This window comes from Chaetodon auriga, chromosome 7, assembly GCF_051107435.1.
Source record: "Chaetodon auriga isolate fChaAug3 chromosome 7, fChaAug3.hap1, whole genome shotgun sequence".
In the NCBI taxonomy this organism is placed as follows: Eukaryota; Metazoa; Chordata; class Actinopteri; order Chaetodontiformes; family Chaetodontidae; genus Chaetodon; species Chaetodon auriga.
The window spans coordinates 7,984,973-8,004,671 of NC_135080.1; the positions used below are offsets into that span (position 1 = coordinate 7,984,973).

At 42.2% G+C, this 19,699-nt stretch overlaps 2 protein-coding genes across 2 annotated transcripts; both read left to right on the forward strand.

Moving 5' to 3' along the window:
• Window positions 1-1,449: 1,449 nt before the first annotated feature.
• On the forward strand, window positions 1,450-14,691 carry samd4b (sterile alpha motif domain containing 4B). The gene is made up of 13 exons (XM_076734767.1): window positions 1,450-1,788; window positions 3,467-3,989; window positions 4,152-4,622; window positions 4,815-5,057; window positions 5,197-5,306; window positions 5,629-5,715; window positions 6,035-6,326; window positions 6,558-6,643; window positions 6,946-7,061; window positions 7,340-7,538; window positions 8,082-8,208; window positions 10,723-10,806; window positions 11,740-14,691. Exons 2-13 carry the CDS (start codon window positions 3,794-3,796, stop codon window positions 11,766-11,768), a joined length of 2,040 nt encoding a protein of 679 aa, XP_076590882.1. The 5' UTR covers window positions 1,450-1,788; window positions 3,467-3,793; the 3' UTR covers window positions 11,769-14,691.
• A 183-nt stretch (window positions 14,692-14,874) lies between these two features.
• Window positions 14,875-18,519, forward strand: socs9 (suppressor of cytokine signaling 9). Its single transcript, XM_076736113.1, has 2 exons — window positions 14,875-14,989; window positions 16,415-18,519. Exon 2 carries the CDS (start codon window positions 16,580-16,582, stop codon window positions 18,251-18,253), a length of 1,674 nt encoding a protein of 557 aa, XP_076592228.1. The 5' UTR covers window positions 14,875-14,989; window positions 16,415-16,579; the 3' UTR covers window positions 18,254-18,519.
• The last annotated feature ends 1,180 nt before the right edge of the window (window positions 18,520-19,699 follow it).

The following is a 19,699-nucleotide window of genomic DNA, read 5'->3' on the forward strand; positions in this document are numbered from 1 at the left end:
TTGAATATTGCCATCACAAGTGTGATTAGGGTTGCTTTTACTTGTTGTTACCATACAGCCATGCAGAGAAACTAAATACCACAATAGAATAACACTGAACTTAAAAGTAAAAGTATAGAGATATAGGCAGTAAAATGTAGACTAGTTAGGCATTAAAGGTAAAGTGTCTCTGGAAAGAGAAGGTCCCTGTCACAGCATCACGTTACTGTTGCTTTATGGTAAGACTACACGTGCCACCTGTGGTCATAGTGCATCATATTAGTAAAGTGGATCAGCTTGTGATCGTGGCAGGTATAAACCTGTGTGATGCATTTTGGGTCACTTCCCTGCCTGCTTCAAACTGTCATGCAGAAAGAAAAAAAACTCTCAAACTGGAGGGACAGGTTTGTTCTCCTCCTGCATTGCATAGCATTACGTTGGAAGCAGTTGGTATACTGCTCTCTACTGGTGGAAAGTTAAGGCATGTTGCAGCTCTGACCCCACCCCAATCAGCGATGTTAGGACAGGTCCTTTGCCATTTTCCTTTGTGTGTCTGCTGTGGTGTGTCTTGCCATCCAGAGCTGAGAGCAAACACCTGCTGTAAGAAATGATTGTAGTCAGAAGACGTTGTGCTTTCAACGCACAGACTTTTCTATTCTGCTATCTGGTGTCGATGAAGCCTCAACATCCTCTGTATGGAGAATATTTATCCTTAATCCTGAAATTCTCTCTCCCTTCTATAATTTCAAACTATGTCTAAGATATGTCTGAAATGACTTACTCATTCACCCACTCACAACTCCCTACATAATAAACACTCTGATGTTTACTCTGGTGCTGTGAAACATTTAGCAAATTACTAAATGATCAGAAAATAAACTGACAATAAATATTAATAATCCATTAAGCATGGAAATAATTTTTCAAGTGTAATGGCTGTTGCCCATGTAGTTACCAATTAAATGTAGAGTTGGTGGTCCAATCCCCTTGGCCTTGAATAAGACAATGAACCCAGAAATTTAATTCTTGTAGCTTCTCAAAAATGAAAATTTGCTGCTTTATATAATTGCAAATTAAATATCTTGAGGTTTCTGGTTGCAAATCAGACAAAACAAGCAATCTGAGGACATCCCCTCGGGCTTTGGGAACATGCAGTGAAGCATTTTCTGACATGTTAGACAATAATTTATTATGATAATGATGATTACGATTATTATTATCAGAAAAAAATATGCGCAGTAGGAGTAACAATAAGACAAGTGACTCACCACAGATTATATATCATAACATGTGTAAATGTAAGACAACTGGCTTCTAGTTAACATGGTTATCATTTATTCCATATCACCAAGTTACCCTCGCTTGGTATACATAGATGACATGTGTTTTCCTCTCGGGGTGGGAGCCTTTTTATTTACCAGTGTGTGGGCGGAACGAAACGCGACGTACCGTCCAGACGTGTGACGTATTACGCACGTCTTACGTCAACTCAAAATCGAAGTAGATTTCTCCAGGCGTACACTCTTTATTTTCAGCATTGCAATAAACATTTTGTACATACATTCTTTAACATGGTATGTTTGAAACCACGGGAGCTTGCCGCTGTAAAGGAATATCCTTAAGGAATACCTCGTACGGGATCTAAATCTACGCTTCTTTCAGCTAAGCTAACGTTATTGCATCTATTAGCAAAACTTGCTAGCTAAGAAGCTAGCGCTAGCATTTCTGTTAGCTATCCCTACCCTACCGTCGAGCTAGCTATGCATTAGCACTTTAGCCTAGCTCGCTATCCAGTGACAACTGACAAAGGTAAACAACAACCCTTTTGTGTCCGTTTATTGTAAATCGCAACTCGCATAACTTTGTCTACTCAAGTAGCTACAACCTGCTGTCGATTGAAACTGCGTTTAACCTCCCTGTTTGCACCGCTAAGATCGTAGTAACATTTCGAAACGGAGGAAAGGGGCAGCGACAGCGTCAACCAAATATAATATTAATTCTGAACCCCTCATCATTAACTAGGCCGACTAAGCCAGTGATGGGGGAAACGAAGCTTTTTGAAGCACTGAATCACTATGAAGCAATTGTGTTGGAAATGGTTTACTGTTTCAAAGCATTTGATAGTTAAAAATGGCGACATCTGCTGGCCAAACCGTTGGTATTGTATTTGTGTGGATGGATTAAATCAGACCGTGACGAGACAGGCATAATGCAAGTGGCTCTACTTATTGTTCATTATTGTTATTTTGTTCAGCAAAGCCTGTGCTGTAAGAACCGGCCACTTTAAACACAGCGTGCAGCTAAATAGTGTCAGATTGACAAGAACATCCCGTGTTCAAAACCAACGCGACACCTCTGTGATGAGGCCTCGTTTGGTGTGGTCACGTGATTTTTGGCGTGGTGAGGCGACGCATCGAAACATCTTGCTGCGATACTTGTGCTTTGAAAGGTCTATTTCATGTCCAGTGGTCTGCTTCGAGTGTAACATCACTGAACCAAGCGAACCAAGCTAACCGTGGCTAACCGCTACCTAATACTTAGCCTGATTCAACTTGATAAACCTCGCAGGGATAATCACAACATCAGCCTGCTGATCAGAGCTTAGAGCCAGACACCTAGGTTCGGTCTTTAATCAAAATTATAGCGAATCATGTTACAGGTGGTACCGGTTGCAGTGGAGGCAGTGAATAGCAACGTAACTGTTGCTGTTGTCTGATTATGGTTGCGTTTTACTTTTCTTCAGACACTAATATATCACAGCTAGCTGTTGTAAATACAGGGCACTGGTGACAGCCCTTATTCTTTGCACAAAAGCCTATTTTCGTGTTATGCCTTCTGCATTACTCCCACCGTTAATGACCTGGACTCTTATCTTTCGGATAAGGGCTTTGGCACACCTTTTGTGAACGACTTGCACCTTTATAGTTATGCTATAACTATATTAGTTTACTAGTGAAGGCTTACCTCAAACAACAAAGTCAGTTCTGAGTTTTGCAGGACTTGATTTGCAAGATTTGTTTGGATACTTCTCATATCTCACGTGGTTTTGAAATATGCATAGCCCATTTTGAAACTATGGAAAAGTTCTGAAACTCTGATTTGATGCCGTGTTCCTTATCACTGCCATTATTTGTATGTCTCTAAACATTTAAGCATTGTGTTCATCCTGCATGTGGCAGAAACATTTCTTTATATAGTACGTTATGTATCTTCACTGTCAATTTTCCGCTCACTGAAGCCGATGAGCCATCTGCATTATCAAAATCATCACTCTTGTTTTGTGGCTTTTGGGCAGAAAAATGTACGTGTCCAAATCTAAACAAGGATGTCAAACATCAGAAGAACATATTCCAGTCCTAAGTTTGGGGCATGAATAGATGGACTCAATCTCTCAAAGCATGCATGTTTGTTTATGTAGAGAAATGTGGTTGGTGTCATGGTGAATGCGTGTCTGAGATTTTTCCCTGTCTGTTTGTTGATTTACTAGGGCACGGATGATGTGATCCTGAACATGCCAGAGTGAAAAAAAAGCTTTTCCTGTTTGTGTCATTACCAACTACAATTGACGCAATCTTTCAGCATTGCTTCATAAGACATCTTCCCAGTAATCCACACGGCGACCCTGTCTGTAGTTCCTTGGGCACCTGAACCATGTGAGGGCCCCTCGGTCCAGTCTGAGGGGATCCCAAGACTGTCACAAATACGACCCCGCTGTGCGGGGTTAGACTGATCCTGTCTGCGTCTGAGAAGCAGTCCTTTCAGTGCCCCCCTCCCCATTTGCACATTCCTGTTCTCCTCATCAAGGAGACACGCCATGATGTTCCGAGACCAGGTAGGTATCCTCACAGATTGGTTCAAGGGCTGGAATGAGTGTGAACAGACGGTGGCACTGTTGTCCCTCCTGAAGAGGGTGTCACGCACCCAGGCTCGCTTCTTACACATCTGCCTTGAACACTGGCTGGCAGACTGCACAGAGATCCACATCCTAGAAGCTGAGGCCAACAATGCAGGTAGCTGAGAGTTTTTTAACTAATTTTTTATATGTCATCAATCACCTCTGATTATCAAACACTATCAGTTCTATCCCTTCCTAACATTGAAGAAGGTGTATATTAAACCAGTAGTGAAAGATTAATTGCAGGTGAAATTCTTTTTTTGCCCTTTGTCATTAGCAATTGTCAGCCAGTGGCATCAGGAGCCAAAAGAGAAGGTTGTGTCCTTGCTGCTGTCCCATCTGCCTCTGCTGCAGCCTCGCAACAGCGAGGCCAAATGTGAGTACATGAAGCTGCTTCAGAAGGTGTTGAGTCACACTATTGAGAGTAGCCTGTTTGTGGAAGAAAGCAGACAGCTGCTGTCCTACGCGCTCATCCACCCTGCCACCACGCTGGATGACCGCACCTCTCTGGCCATGTGGCTAAACCACCTAGAGGAGCACCTATCTAGTGGCTATGCACCCCGGGCCCCATCCAGCCCCTACCACCCACGCCAGGGCTCAGATGAATGGCCCAGCTCTGCTGAGGCCCTGGACCCTGGCCACGCCTGGCACGACAAGTCCCCTTCATCCACCACGTCTCCAGCAGGCCAGAACGGACACATGCCTTTCCCAGGCGGGATGTCCTCTCCCATCAACAGCAATAATGCAGGTAATGGTTTTCACTCAGAGGAAATTTTTTTGGTAGATATATGGAGCCATTTTAGACATATCCTCCATATTGTGCAAATGGTATACAACTTCTTCACTTTCTCAAAGTGTTGTTAACATTTCTTTAATTTCTGTCATAGGACTTAAAAGAATTCCTGTTGTTCCTCATATGTTAATTGTTTTCCCTTGCCAGGTTTGGGTGGGCAGATGCAGCCCAGCCCTTTGAAGAAGTCCATGTCTGTCATTCCTTCCAGTCCCCAGGCTTGTGGCTCTGAGTGGATTAGCCAGGATGATGCAGGGGGCCGGCAGAACTTCATTTCAACAGACCATGCACCCCTTTCACCCCAGAGCAGCGTAGCCTCCTCTGGTAGTGAGCAGACAGAAGACCAGGGCTCCAGTCGCAACACGTTCCAGGAGGATGGCAGTGGCATGAAAGGTCAGAGTTCGTTACCCAACTGAGCCGAGGTGGCTCTCGGCATTTGGCTCTGATAAAAGCCGCATGCAGCCAACAGCTGTGGTGATATAAGCTGAAATGTAACGTTGCTTTTTTGTGTCTTGGTGTTTATTTGTTTTAGATGTTCCCGCATGGTTGAAGAGTCTCCGCCTTCATAAATATGCATCACTTTTCTCCCAGATGACCTACGAGGAGATGATGATTCTCACAGAGCAGCACCTGGAGTCGCAGGTTTTTAAGCCTCCCTTTTACAAACACTCTGCCAGGCTTTGATTATTCCACCCTCCTTATCAATTGTGAACATTACTGTCCTCAGACCTGATGATACATCAGCTCTCAATGAGGCATGAAATTAAGCAACGCACCCCACAGTTAATATCAAGGCAGTCACACATACAAATGGTGTGATTTCGCCTCTGCCCCTTGGCTTTAATGAAACAAATGGTGATTAGGTTTGTTATTTAGTAACTGTATAAATTAGCCTGTGATCCCACAAGAAATGTCTCGCTTGCTCCTCATGACTTTTGTGTTACTTTCTATCTCTCCTTTTTAGAACGTCACTAAAGGAGCACGGCATAAGATCGCCTTGAGTATCCAGAAACTGCGAGAGAGACAGAGCGTGCTCAAGTCTTTAGAAAAGGTAATTCAAATGGGATGATGTTCCACGCATGATAAAAAAGGGGCAACGGTGTTTTGTCTTGAGGATTGTGCACTAATCACAAATGCACTTCAGTATGTACTCGTTGATGATCATGTGACACTTGATTTAGTTCCTTTGAGAAACAGACACGGCAGGACTGGTAGGGATTTTGTGTCTTCTTCTAAGATACTTCAATAGGGCAGATGTTTTGCTAAGGCTTAAATCCAGATCTGTAGCTCACAACGTCACGCTTAAACCCAAAGCATACGTCTGAGTAGCTTATACTGCATGTGACACTGATGTTGTCATCTCATGGCAGGATATTTTGGAAGGAGGAAACCTGCGTAACGCCCTCCAAGAGCTGCAACAGATCATCATCACACCCATCAAGGCCTACTGCCCGCCCAGTGCAGCACAGACCGCCCTGGACACAGCCACCGCCCCGGACACAGCCAACCCCCCTTCAGAAGCCACAAAAACAGGAGCAGACAAAGAGCCGGCCTCAGAGGGCTTCCAGTCCCACAACCCACCTCCCTGTGACGGGGACTCCCCAGCCACACCTATCTCAGACGGCGACATTGCTGGACAGTTCACCCGTGTCATGGGTAAAGGTGAGAGAGAGAAAGATATTCTTCCCAGATTGAAAGTGATGACACGTAGATTTTAGACTGCATTGGTAGTTATATAATTTGTCCTCATAGGAAGTGCTCTTGAAATGTTGCTCACATGCACACATGTCAGTATTCAATATAAAACACATAGATACTTGATCCATATCCACAGATATCCATTTCCTCTACGCACATGAATATATAAGCCCTGGCTTTTTTTCTTTGTTTCAGTGTGCACCCAGCTGCTGGTGTCAAGGCCAGATGAAGAGAATATCAGCTGTTACCTTCAGCTCATTGAGAAGTGTCTGACACATGAGGTGAAGACCTTAAGATTCTTTTTGAACTGTTGTAAACGTGCTTAATGGTAGGTAGTCTTACAGTACAAAATTAATACTATGTAAATAGTAAATAATGAAAATACCACATAGACAAAGTTACATGAATTGATAGTTATATAGAACCTTGTAATCATCTAGTTTTTTTCCCTCATGAAATAAATAGTAAAACTTGCCTTTTCTTTAAAAAAATCACAAATTCCCAAAGCATCTGCTGAAACCTTGTTAATGCTCTTTGAAAACCCGGTGCCTTTTTTCTCCTGCTGTCTCTTTCTATGTGTCAGGCTTTCTCAGAAACTCACAAGAAAAGGCTGGTCTCCTGGAAGCAGCAGGTCCTCAAACTGCTCCGCCTGTTCCCTCGGAAAGCTATGCTGGACATGCCTGTGTACCGACAGAAAGGGTGAGGCTCTGCTCGCCTTCTTTACCTTTGATCTCCCTCTTTAGCTGGGGAGATGTCACACCAGCTGAATGTTATATTCTCCCTGCACTCAACCATGCTGTCTAACTTTTACTTTGATTCTCTTTCCCTTCGTCTTTTTCTTTTCACTTTCTTTCACCTCATTCAAATAATAACTACCATTTTATAAGAAGTCGCTTCAGCAGTTGAACATGCAGCTCTCTTAACTCTCATTGATTTCTGACACATGTTCCTTTTGTTTGTGTTTCTTTTTATTCCAGCTGGACCTATGGGTCCAACTCCCTCCCCACAGCAGGCTCTGTGAGTGGAGGAGTAGCACGGCGGGGCCAAAGGCAGTTCCAGATGACCCCTCGTGGACTCCAAACCGGGCGCATGGGTCTTCTGAGTCCCAGTGGGATTGGGGGAGCATCTCCACGCCACACACTCACTAGTCCTGCGCTGGCAGGCCAGGGTAGACAAGTCAGTACTCCTGTCATTGGATGAGCATGTTAACACCAGTTTATGACACAAGTTGCTTGCCTTAAATTGTGGCTGGACCATATTTATCATTCATGTCATGTTTTTTTCTTTTTGATCATGGGAGATGAAGGAAATGTGTTTGTGCTGAAAGCTGATTGCACAGCTTTAAGTAATTATTTAGGATAATTTAACCTGACTTCATCTTTTTAGCATCAAGAATTTTCTTCAAGTCTCCATTCATGTCTGAAGTATTGACCTGCTTGATGACATGCCCAGGGAGCCGTCGCACATTTTAGTAAACATTTCTTCTGAAAGTAAAACAAGTGAAAAAAAAAAAAAACAGGAGACTTTGACAGGAGTTTAATCAGAGCACACAAGACAATACAAGGGGTTAGTTAGGGGCATCACGTTTTGATATGAAGTGATCATTATCATAGCTTGAAGAGCTTCTGTTTAATGACTTAGCTGAGAGATAAGCAAAGCATGTCATCCTCCCAGGATGACTGGCATTTACATAATGAGAATTTGTGTTTTCCTCTGCAGAACCTGTGGTTCGCCAACCCTGGGGGCAGTAACAGCATGCCAAGTCAGAGTCGCAGCTCTGTGCAGCGAACCCACTCGCTCCCTGTCCACACTTCCCCACAAACCATGCTCATGTTCCAGCAGCAAGGTATTGCACGAGGTCAAGCCTCTTTTGTTCTTCATTAACATGGGTGTATGCACTCACTTAAGGTCTATCCCTGTCCTTGTTTACCTTTTGATTCAATTTATTCTTTGCCAAAATGTAACTGCACCTGCCAGTCTGTCCTCACTTAATCTCCTGCTTACATTTGATCACACTGCCGTAAACTACATGTTACTTATCCAGAGATCCTTTCATTTTAAAGTATAATGACTATTTATTTAAGGTAAGCTGAAAATGGTTAAAGGAATAGAGATTATTCCATAAACAGAGAAGTGGCAGATTTGCTTTTTGTTAAAAAAAAAAGGGCCAATTGGTCAGATGCCAAAACTGAGAGCTGCCTTCCCTCTGTGCCAAGGACAAAATAATAAGACATCTGAGCAGCATGTTGCAGTAAGCAATCTGTCACCTCTTACAATATACATAACCTTTTGGTTGTCTTGTCGCGTGTGCCAGATGTCACACACTAGTATCGCAGATTCATCTGTAAGGGTCCTGCCACTTTTCAATAGAGTCATCATGGGATGTTTCCATAAGTGACCATTCTGTGTGAAAGCCAGAAGTTCATACCTTAAACAGATGAATGACCCCAGCAAAGTTACAGTGTCTGTGTATCGAAAACCAAAAGCATGTATCTTTGAAAGAACCAATGGCATAAATATTAGACATTTTTCATTTCAAATTAAAACCTAGAGACCTTCACAAGATCATAGACAATGGCAGTGGACAGTATGACTGAACTGTTACTGAGCTTGTTCCGTTAGTGCTATGTATGCCGTTTAAATCATCCTTCTTAATGCAGTGACCACTGACTGAGCTAACAGTGGGGGAAAACACTGGCATACTGTAACCACAGGACTGTTTCTGATAGGATTATGTTTTGTTTATTACACCTTTCTCTGCAAAATGTGCTTCAGTTACTTGAACCGACATGCCTAACACCCACACGGCACGCCACCGACACCATGTCGGTGTAGGTGTTTGATTTTTGGTTTTTGCCATTTTGACTTTATTGGATAAGACAGCATAAAAACAAGGGTGAGAGAGGAGGGTATGACGTGCAACATGCACGCTGCACCACTTGCTGTTTGTATTCACTTCAATAATCCCCACAATACTGGGCTGAACTTTTGATCTACACTGAGTGGTTTTTAAAATTAAAGTATTTCATAGTGTTATGGATTTTAGTAAATCTATCATAGACGTCCACTGCAAATTCTCTTGTAAAATCTAATTATAAGGTTTAGGATTACAGAACTATGTCAGATTTTCCAGGTTTTCTGTAACAGATCATTACAAACCAAGCAAGTGAACATGCTCGCGTGTACAGAGAGCACATGAAAGTTGACCAGAAAATAGGCAGATACTGCAAGGAGTTTACTTGGATGATCTCCAGTAATTTCTTTGTTCTCTATTCAGTTAAAGTGTTTGTTCGTCAGCACAGACATGTGGTTCCTCACCTCAATGACAGACTGCATTTGCATCAGATAGCTTCATGTCACATAGTGCAAATTATTAAAGCCTGACTTCCACTGCATCTGACACGTTTATTTTAAGGGAATGTGTGAACAGTGCAGCAAGTTTTTAATGTGTTGGGTTCTGCACAAGAAATATTAAAATGATTTTCAGAATGACATTTGCCCCTGGGAGCTCGACACACTTAAAGGAGCATTAATGTGTTACTGTGTGTGTATGTGTGTTAATGTGGGTGTGTTTTTTTAATCATTTTGATAGTGATTTTAATGGCTAATGAAATAACATTTTTTAAGCATTTTGATGCTATTCAACAGATTCCATGACAACAAGCAACACAAGTGATAATGAAACCATTTCAAACTAATTCCACCTTCACACATTTAATTCAAACAAAGGTGAACCTCCCTGAAGTTCTTTTACTATCATTGCCTGAATTGGAAAACTGCGTCACTTTGAGAGGTCGAACTCTAATTGACATTAATGACAGACAGTAGGGATAATAGCTTAACATCCACCAATGTTTCCACTTACAGTTAATTGAAAAATAATGTCATTAAACCGTATATTGTAAACTATCTGTACAAACTATGTGCAGTGTTGCTCGTAGTTTTTGCAGTGTGTCAGCACTGTTGGCTTCAGTTGGATTTGTGGCAGATTGAACATGTTGAATCTTGTTGTGTTTGTTTGGCTTCGAACAGAACTACTCAGTGCATTTAGTGTACATCACCTGGTCCTTAGATTATTATCAGGACAAAGAATTATCTGAACATCACATTAACATAATGGCAGTTATTCTTCAGCACAAATAAACCGTGTATTTCCCCTTATGTAAATCGTACTCTGTTTTCGTTTCAAAGTGAAATCAGCCAATGCATTCGCCTTGGACGTCATCTATTTAGAGAAAAATACACAGTTGCTTTCCTGTAAATTTAGATTGTGATAATGAATAGACTCTATGGCAATCCTGAAGGTAATATCAACCTTAATCTTTCCGTGAACTGAGACTGTTTTTACTCATTCCCACAGAATGCCAAGTTCCAGGCGCTGACCTGGAGATCAACCCCACGCTGGAGTCACTGTGCCTCAGTATGACAGAGCATGCCTTAGGGGGTAAGTGTCCTCAGCAACCCAGTACTAAATAGGCCACTGGCTGGCAAACCTCACACAACGACCAACCAGACAACAACACCTTATTTTATATTATAACTATGCAATGAGGGGGAGAGAGAGGATTGTATGAACAGTTTGTCGACATCAGGGAAAGCAATACGTACCAAGTCGTCCACACACAACTTCCTCTGTGCAGAGATGAAGAAGTCTTACATAGCTCATTTTTTAATAGTTATATTTGTGTTATTAATAGTACTGAATTACACAATATCATTAGTCAAGTTCCAGTAATGTTCCTCTTGTGGGGAGTGAAAGACAGACATACCTCTGTGCATCATCTGCTGAATGACAAGTGAGTTTAAGGCTTAGACGCTCTGTATTATTTACTGTGTCTCCAGTATTCTGTGACGTAGGAAGGTTTCCCTTCTGCTTGAGTTGTTTTGTGACTTAGATGGAGTTAAAACTGTTTCCCCTCCTTTCTGAGAGGCAGATAAAGTTACTGATGTCTTTTTGTGTCTGTGTGTACAGTCTGAAAATGTTTTGTACAGCGAGTTTACATACACAGCCACAGCAGATGAACAAATGCATACTGGAGAAAGTAGTTCCAAAGTAATGGTGAGGATATCGTGTATATATGTTCATTCAGCAACTTGTGAAAGCAGCTGCTACTTATCCAGAAATATATCTGATAAAGAAGATAGAAATAGAAGATATGGCAAGTTTGATGGCTGGCATACCATAAAAATGCACGAATGGCCTGCCATCAATATCCGAAATCGTGGACATGTTCTTAAAAGGCATCTGAAACTTTTCCTGCCCCTGGGAAAGGTGGAAACACTGAACTACGCCTTTTAAGAATGAAATGTGAATGGTGCGGTGTATTTTATGATCGTAAATGTCTTGAAACATATTTATTTCCAATCTCCTCCTCAGATGGAACAGACCGGACATCAACAATATGAAAAGAAGAAAGGAAAAATACACTTCAGTCGAGGCCTGTTAAGTTCCTCATCACCCAGCACAAAGATATACGTATGCTTAAGAAAACCAGGCAAAGCAGTCACTACAAAAAATGACAAAAAAACTGTGTATATGTTCTCTAATATTTTTGTACTTTATTATATACAACTAAGTTTATTAAAAATGGAATACAGATGATTATTATATTGCAGGACAGAGGAGAAAAAAAAAAGCAAACTGCTCCGTGTCACCTGCAGGACTGTGACATGATGTGCAGAGGCTCAGTTTGCTGTGGGCTGAGAGAAAAACGGTGGATTGGTGCTGTCTTAAAGGGGTTCTTCCCTATGAGTTACTCTTCTTTTCCTCCTGCCTTGGAGCAAGGCTTCCTTCCAGAACACACTGATAGCCACAGCCCCTGCACCACACAGTGTGTCGATTCAGAAAATTCCCAGCTTAGAAGTAAGGCACTTTCATTCAGTTATCTCTGATATCAGCCACTAATCTGTAATTGGCCCTAGAATTCATTCACTGAGATTCCACTTGTAGACAGGCGTTGATATTCAGATATTAATACACTTCCTAGCCACCCTAATTGTTCTACTGGTGCTAGTCAGGGCTTGTTTTGGTTGAAACTTTAACAGCTTTCCTTGATTCTTTTTATCCTCTAGAGAGTTTTTTTTTCCTTTTTTTTTGGCCAAGGCAGGAAGGGAGGAGCAAAAGGATTGAGGAAAAGCTTATGATTCAACCACAGGCACACCTTTTGTCGTGGTTGTTTTTCCCCAAACACTTAATCAGAGTAGAAGTGACTGTCCTCCTCTAAACGTCTACAAAGCCAAAGAGAAGGTTTGTGCGATTGTTAGTTTGAGAAGGATATTTGTAGTGAAATGCAACAGAATGGTATAACTTTTTTTTTTTTTTTTTTAAAAAAGAACAGCAGTTTGAAGAATTTATGCCAGCTGCAATTTGTCTCTGTTATTTTATGCCCTACTACGTAAATGATGATGAATCTCATTTTGTGCCGAGGAATCCCCAGAGGGGTGAATAAGGGCTGGTGAGGTTTGTACTCTGCGAGAGCTGATCTGATATTGAATTGATAAAAGTGAGGAGGGTAGAGTGTTTTCAATTTACACTCTAATACTGGGTGAGAAAACTAAATGAAACCCATCTCAACCCTCTGGCCCCCTTATGATTGGCTTTGGAAAATGAAGCTTGATCTCGTAATAAATTCTCCGGATCGCAGCGCCTCACCCTCGCAGTGCCCTCTTCCTCAAATGGCCAACGTGATGATTTGATGAATCATACTTTTCAAGGTGCTTGACGATGTCCATACTTTCTGTTTGTGTCTCAGTGTGTTTCAGCCTCAGAACCCTAACATTATCACGTGGTATCAGTGTTGAATCAAAAACTGTCTTATACGGCCTCTGTCTTTGAATGTGGCAGAGCGGAGGTGCATGTGTGTGTAATATGGTCTTAACTTTTGGATCACTTTTGGTTGCATCATAAGGCAGGGATAACCATTCACATTTTATTTCAGCGGAGCCATAGGAGGTCTGTCTAGTAAAGATGGTTATTTACAGATATCTTTTCCAATTGTATTTTTTACTCTCCCTTGATATTGATAACTTATGCTTATTTTCTATAATCGCATGTTTTGCCACACTAATACAGCACTGTTGTAGATAGAGGACATGATGGTTGATGGTGCCCAGAGTCACCAACAGCTAGAGAGCAGAAATCTTGCAACTAATGTTGTATGTTTATATCGCCTAAATGTCACTGTTTACATCTCTCTGGGATAACGCCCAATTCATGTTGTGTGATGTCATGAATACTCCATTGTCTCACTGTGTAACACATTAAAGAACTGACGCCTTCTCGCACATGAGCTGGCTGGCTAGAGCCTGAAAACAAAAGCCTTCTATCACCTAATCCATGGACTCCCTATGAGTAGATTTTTCAAGTGACAACTGTATGAGGCATGTAACGCCTGCTTTTCTAGTCATGCAGTGACGAGAGAGAATAGCTTTCCTGGCCTTGTGATTGAATTGTTAGCTGTCATGTCCTGATAAACTGTTCATGTGGTGCCTGAAATGCACAGCTCCAGCATCCTCAATATGTTGATTTAATGGTCTTGAGTAGTATTCTAGTCATGGATTTCTTCAGAGCAGGCTCTTGGATTGATCTGACTTACTAAAAGCATCACACTCATGCCCTCAAAGGACTTCTGTGAGCTCACAATGCTGACAACTTTAAGACTCGGCTATCTCATTTTTGACTATTCACTATACTGTATATCAGATGTGTTACGTTACAAATGGCTCAGATTATCCTTTTCATAGCCTCTGTAGCTTTGGACAGCCAGCGTGTGACTGCAATTAGACACTGAGGTACAATGCAGCAGATTTCTGCAAGCGTCTGTGCATAGTGAGGATGCAACAGGGGATGACAATGCCTATCTGAGCCACCAATGATGTGATTATGAGTAAACTGAACACTAATAACAGGCCAAGGAATATGTTTACTCCATGTTTACGTTCCAGTGGTGCATGAAGTGAGTTGGGGAAATGCACCTCATAAGTTCAGCCTTGTGTATTTTCACATACCAAGCATCTACGAGGAGGTACAGAGCCTGTGTCATCAAGAGACTTCTACCAAGTGGTCCTGAGATCATGTCAATGTCCCTGCCAGGCTTAATTTTTGAATGAATGCAGCCAGCTGTAGGCTACATCGCATATATTGTCTTGTACAATTTATATTTAATTCTAATGACTCCCCAGACATTTTCTAATATTTTATGAACCTTTTGCATCCCATGCTTTCTCTCTACTTTTTTACTGCCACTCATATGTGTGAATGGTCTGAAGTGCAGCATCCATCGGATCATTGACAGTCCAAATAAAGAGGTTCAGTTCTTTTGCAACTTCACTTGTGGTCTGTGTTTGTTTGCTTGGTCATACATTGGACACGCTTTTTAGCAGCTGAAAAAAAGTCAGCTATTTTTTTTTTTAAATTCCTCTCACTTGTCATGTTACAGACGTCATTACATGTTCCGACGTTACCGAAGAAATTAGCTACTCCAATTACTTTTTACTTCCGGGTTGCACCGTTTCAGCAGTTCATTTGTCAAGCTAATGTGAGCTAGCCGCCTTTTTGTTACCGTCATTAGTTTAACAAAGAAGAAACAGAAGCTCTTTCGTCGGAAAACTTTTCAACAACTGCTTAGGTATGATCGCATGTTGCGTTATGGTTGAGAAAGCTAGATATAAGTTGACATATATACAACTTATCCTTTTCTCCAACAGTAAAGAGTACCCAAGTTAGCATATAGCTAGCTGCTCTGCTAACCTAGCCTATCTACCATAAACAGCTGCTTGCTAACGATTTTAGCTTGCTAGCTAACGTTAACGTTATCGCGTTATATGTTATATTGTAAAGGGACGACCGAGTCGTCGATTTGCCTGAAGAATTTGACGCCTTGCCAGTAGGTAAAGCTAGCTAACGTAAACTTAAATTTTAGTGGGAAAAAGTTAAGAAATTTCTTTTCTAAATCGACCATCCACTTTCTCTCGATAATAGTTGACGTGATTTGAGAGAGGACGGAGCCCCTTCCCTGAGACTAAGCGTTCATGATCTCCTTCGGGACAAAAAGAGGCTATTGGGTTGACACAGCAACTGGGTTAAAACAGTAAACTTCAGCAGATCAGCGCTATAGTTTTGTCAACTTTTTTTTTTTTTTTTTTTTTAATTGCAGGAAGCTAACTAACTGCTCTGTAGCTGGTCATCGGGAGTGTGTCACGTACGGTAGTTTCAATTATACATTTGAGGATATAACGTAACTTAAATAAAGTTAGAATGTGCTTCAGATCGTAGGAAATCAAATAAATAAAGAGCATCACAGCTAATGTCACTTTTAGAGGAAGTGGACGGTTTAACTAGTGGTCAAGCAGATCTTTTTTTTTTGGCAAACGTGATTTCTGTTTGCCTGTTTCTAACTGTTTATCAGCTCTTTGTTTATAAAATAGGCAGGATATACTATGTTATCAGGAAGACTGATGGTATCAACTGTGCTGAAAGCTTAGATTAAACTTTCACTTTGGCAATGATTAGTCAAACTGGACCTTGGGCCTGTACTGAATGTGTTGTTTGCTTCCTTCACTTCCCTAATACGCCTTGAATCTAAAGTATACTCTGGCATGAACTTATCTTAAAGACTTTCTAAATACCTAAACATTAGAAACACCTCTCGGTACAAAGCTATGCGTTTTAACAGCACCACAAAACAGCCTCCAAAATTACCATTAAGTTGAATCAAATCAAGCTGAATTGTTAAGCAATTGATCTGCAAATGTTTTTAAGCCAAAATTACAAAAATTGAACTGGGTCCAGCTTTTCAGATGTGAATCTCTCTCATCTTTGTCTGAATCTTATATCATTTTAAACTCAATGGCAACTTAGTCTTAGGGAAATTGCGATGTTCGTTTTTGTTTATGTTCTGGATGTAAAGACCTTCATTAAGGTAGAAATTTGAGCAGAGCCGCTGTGTTGGTATACATCAGTTTTCAATATCCAATGAACTAGCAATTGAGTGTATATAATATAACAATATGTTGTCTCAAGAACTTAATTATACTCTCAATTTGTTTTGCAGGTCGTTTTATCTCTCGGTGGCTACGATGCATGGACAATGATAATGACATCTCAAACGAGGGATGTGGATGGGAAACTTCCTACCAAAAGCTAACTGCAATTACAAGTCATCCCTCGGCACTCCCTGGAGTGCTGCAACCGTTGTTGTTTCACTACCTAATCCATCATGTCATTACCAAAGGAGTCTGGGAACCGAGGGAAAGATAGAGAGAGGGGGGCTCGTCCCAAGGTGAGACAGAGCCGGTCAGAGGAGAGACGAGATGCAGGCAGTGGACGGAAAGGTGGAAAGGTGAAGAAAAAAGGCCTCTCCTCTCATGAACCAGCAGCTGAGAGGCCTGTCAGTGATGGCTTTGAGTACGGCGAGCTGTTGAGTGACTTAGAGACCAGGGACCAGTCTTCCTCCTCTCCTCTGAGGGAGAGTTGGAGATGGCAGGGTTTGGAAATCGCTGCCTCATTACTAGGACAAGAACGGGTAACTGCCAGGCCAGGATTGGGAACAGTCAGCTCTGCTACAGAGTTGTCTCCGCCCAGTGAAGGTGAGGGCAGGGGGTCAAGCAGCAGTCGCACACTCCGGCAAAAAATCCAAGATGCAATGGGACAGTGTTTCCCAATAAAGACACACACTGCGGCTACACCAGCACCAACTCCACAGGCTCTTTCATCATCAGCTGCCTGTGCCTCCTCAAGGCGCAAGATCCACCTCAGTGAGTTGATGTTGGATGACTGCCCTTTCCCTGTAGGATCAGAGCTGGCTCAGAAATGGTATCTCATTAAGCAACACACGGCCCCCATTACCCAGCCACCCGTGCTTGATTCTGCAGTGGTATGCAGTGCCCCTACTTCAGCCATGGCTACTGTGGTGGAGGACGTAGATGACAGGTTGCGAGAGCGCAGGCGCATCAGTATCGAACAAGGTGTTGAGCCACCACCCAATGCAGAGATCCACACGTTTGAGGTAACGGCCCAAATTAACCCTCTCTACAAGCATGGCCCTAAGCTGGCTCATGGTATGAATGAGTTAGCCGGGGCTGACAGAGCGTCTGTTCATCAGCAACAGCAGCTTCTACTTCAAAGACAGCAGCAGCACCAGCTCCTACTACAGAGCTGTTTGGACACTCTGGATGAGGTGGTGGCCTCGGCCTCTGCCTCAGCCTCTGCCTCGGCCTCTGCCTCAGCCTCTGCCTCTGCCTCTATCCACACGTCTGATACTATTTCTGATCCTCTGGTTGATCCAGAGGTTACAGCGACCAGCGTGCCCTCAAGGGCCATACTTCCTCAGGCTGAGCATCACACATCTCACGATGGCTACCGCATTCACACTCAGATTGATTACATTCACTGTTTAGTTCCAGACCTGCTGCAGATCACCAACCTCCCGTGTTACTGGGGGGTCATGGACCGCTACGAGGCAGAGACGCTGCTGGAGGGAAAGCCTGAAGGCACCTTTCTCCTACGTGACTCTGCCCAGGAAGACTACCTCTTCTCCGTCAGCTTTCGCCGCTACGGCCGCTCACTACATGCACGCATTGAACAGTGGAACCACAATTTTAGCTTTGATGTGCACGACCCCAGTGTCTTCCATGCTCCCACTGTCACCGGATTGCTGGAGCACTACAAGGACCCCAACTCCTGCATGTTCTTCGAGCCCCTGCTGTCCAACCCCATCCACCGCACACAGCCCTTCAGCTTGCAGCACATCTGCAGAGCCGCCATAAGCAGCTGCACCACCTACGATGGCATTAACATGCTTCCCATTCCAAACGCTTTGAAAAAGCACCTGAAAGAATACCACTATAAGCAGAGAGTACGTGTACGGCGAATGGACACCTGGTGGGAATGAAGAACAAAACATAAGTGACTGAAAGAAACTGCTAAATGCATATTTAATGCTAATCTCTTTAACACTAGAACTGAACTGAACAATAAGTCTTGTTCACTCTGTCTGGCTGTATTAACCTACACTGCACTACACTGTACTTATTTATTTTATTCCTGCTGTACATGTCTTAACAATTGTACTAAACAACACTGATGAGACAATATATAATCTCACTGATCTTGTACACTCAAAGTTCTTTATGCTCAAATTAAAGAAACTTATTTCGACCTGTGGTCTACAGAGAGCGGCTCTCACACGTCATCTGTGTTTTCAAGTGAGACTAAATCAGCTTAATTGTCTGATGATAGGGGTAAGTGTCCTAGTGTGAATTGAGATGATTATAATAGAGTTGTTCATCAGTCACGTGCTGAGAAGGTGGAACACATACTGGCAAGGTTTCCTTTTTGTGACAGAGGTGTGGAAGTTCTGCACGTCTGCAGTATTCATTTTTATTTCCCACATTGAGTCTGGGACTGATTAGAAAGGGTAAGAGGTGGGTGCATGTGCTACTTGTTCTTGTGGAAAAGGAGAGGGTTTGCTCTAGATAGTTTTCATGCGTAGAAATGATTGTATCCTCAGATTAGTTTGGTTTCATTGCAGGGAAAGATGCAAAGAGTTATGTTGCACAACTATTAGTACAAGAAAGTAATGCTGAGATTCTACATCATTCAGCTGCTTTGTTTTCATCTTCCATCATAAAACCATCTATGCTTTCTTCTGTGAGATTATTATGCATGCAGCCAGTGTCAACAGACTTCATTAGTTTTGAAGTAAAGGATCAAATGTGGCCTTCATGAACTAGTCAGCAGCAGGTGAAGCAGCTGGATTATCAGAGTGCAGATAATGAAGCCCAGACATTAATGGACCTTATTTTGCTCAAAATCTGTCTTTTGTTCTCTCCACTTCCAAATTTAGCCTTCCTCAGTCCAGAGGTTTGGCCTTTCTTTCTTTCTTTCTTTCTTTCTTTCTTTCTTTCTTTCTTTCTTTCTTTCTTTCTGTCTTACTTGGTATTTCATTTTGCTGAGAAGACCCAGACTCTTAAAGGAAAAAAGCATCTTGTTGCTCTACATTACTTCCTGCTGTGCACATTTGAAGGAGGCTGGGAGTCTACACGCACCAATCGTCCATTCCAGCAGTTCAATGACAAAATTAGCATACTGAATTAGCACTGATGAATCTTAATCAATGAAAGAATTATGGGAGAAAGAGAGCGTTATGAGTTTTATTTATTTATTTTTTCCTCTGGAGCCTGACAAAAATAGAAAAAGCAGAAAAGCTCTGCAAAGAGGAGCCAGTCCAAAGTAAAACAAACAAACAAACAAAAAAGCTCAGTCAAAACTCAGAATACAGTACAGTATATGCAGATAGATACATGTGAAGACACATTTCTCACCAATAGATTGCAAA

What these genes read in the sequence shown, in the direction of transcription:
- socs9 (XM_076736113.1), top strand. Translation starts at nt 16,580, where the DNA reads ATGTCATTACCAAAGGAGTCTGGGAACCGAGGGAAAGATAGAGAGAGG.
- samd4b (XM_076734767.1), top strand. Translation starts at nt 3,794, where the DNA reads ATGATGTTCCGAGACCAGGTAGGTATCCTCACAGATTGGTTCAAGGGC. An exon ending in GGATGGCAGTGGCATGAAAG is followed by an intron (nt 5,058 to 5,196) that starts GTCAGAGTTCGT and finishes TATTTGTTTTAG; the next exon opens with ATGTTCCCGCATGGTTGAAG. An exon ending in AGAAGTGTCTGACACATGAG is followed by an intron (nt 6,644 to 6,945) that starts GTGAAGACCTTA and finishes TCTATGTGTCAG; the next exon opens with GCTTTCTCAGAAACTCACAA.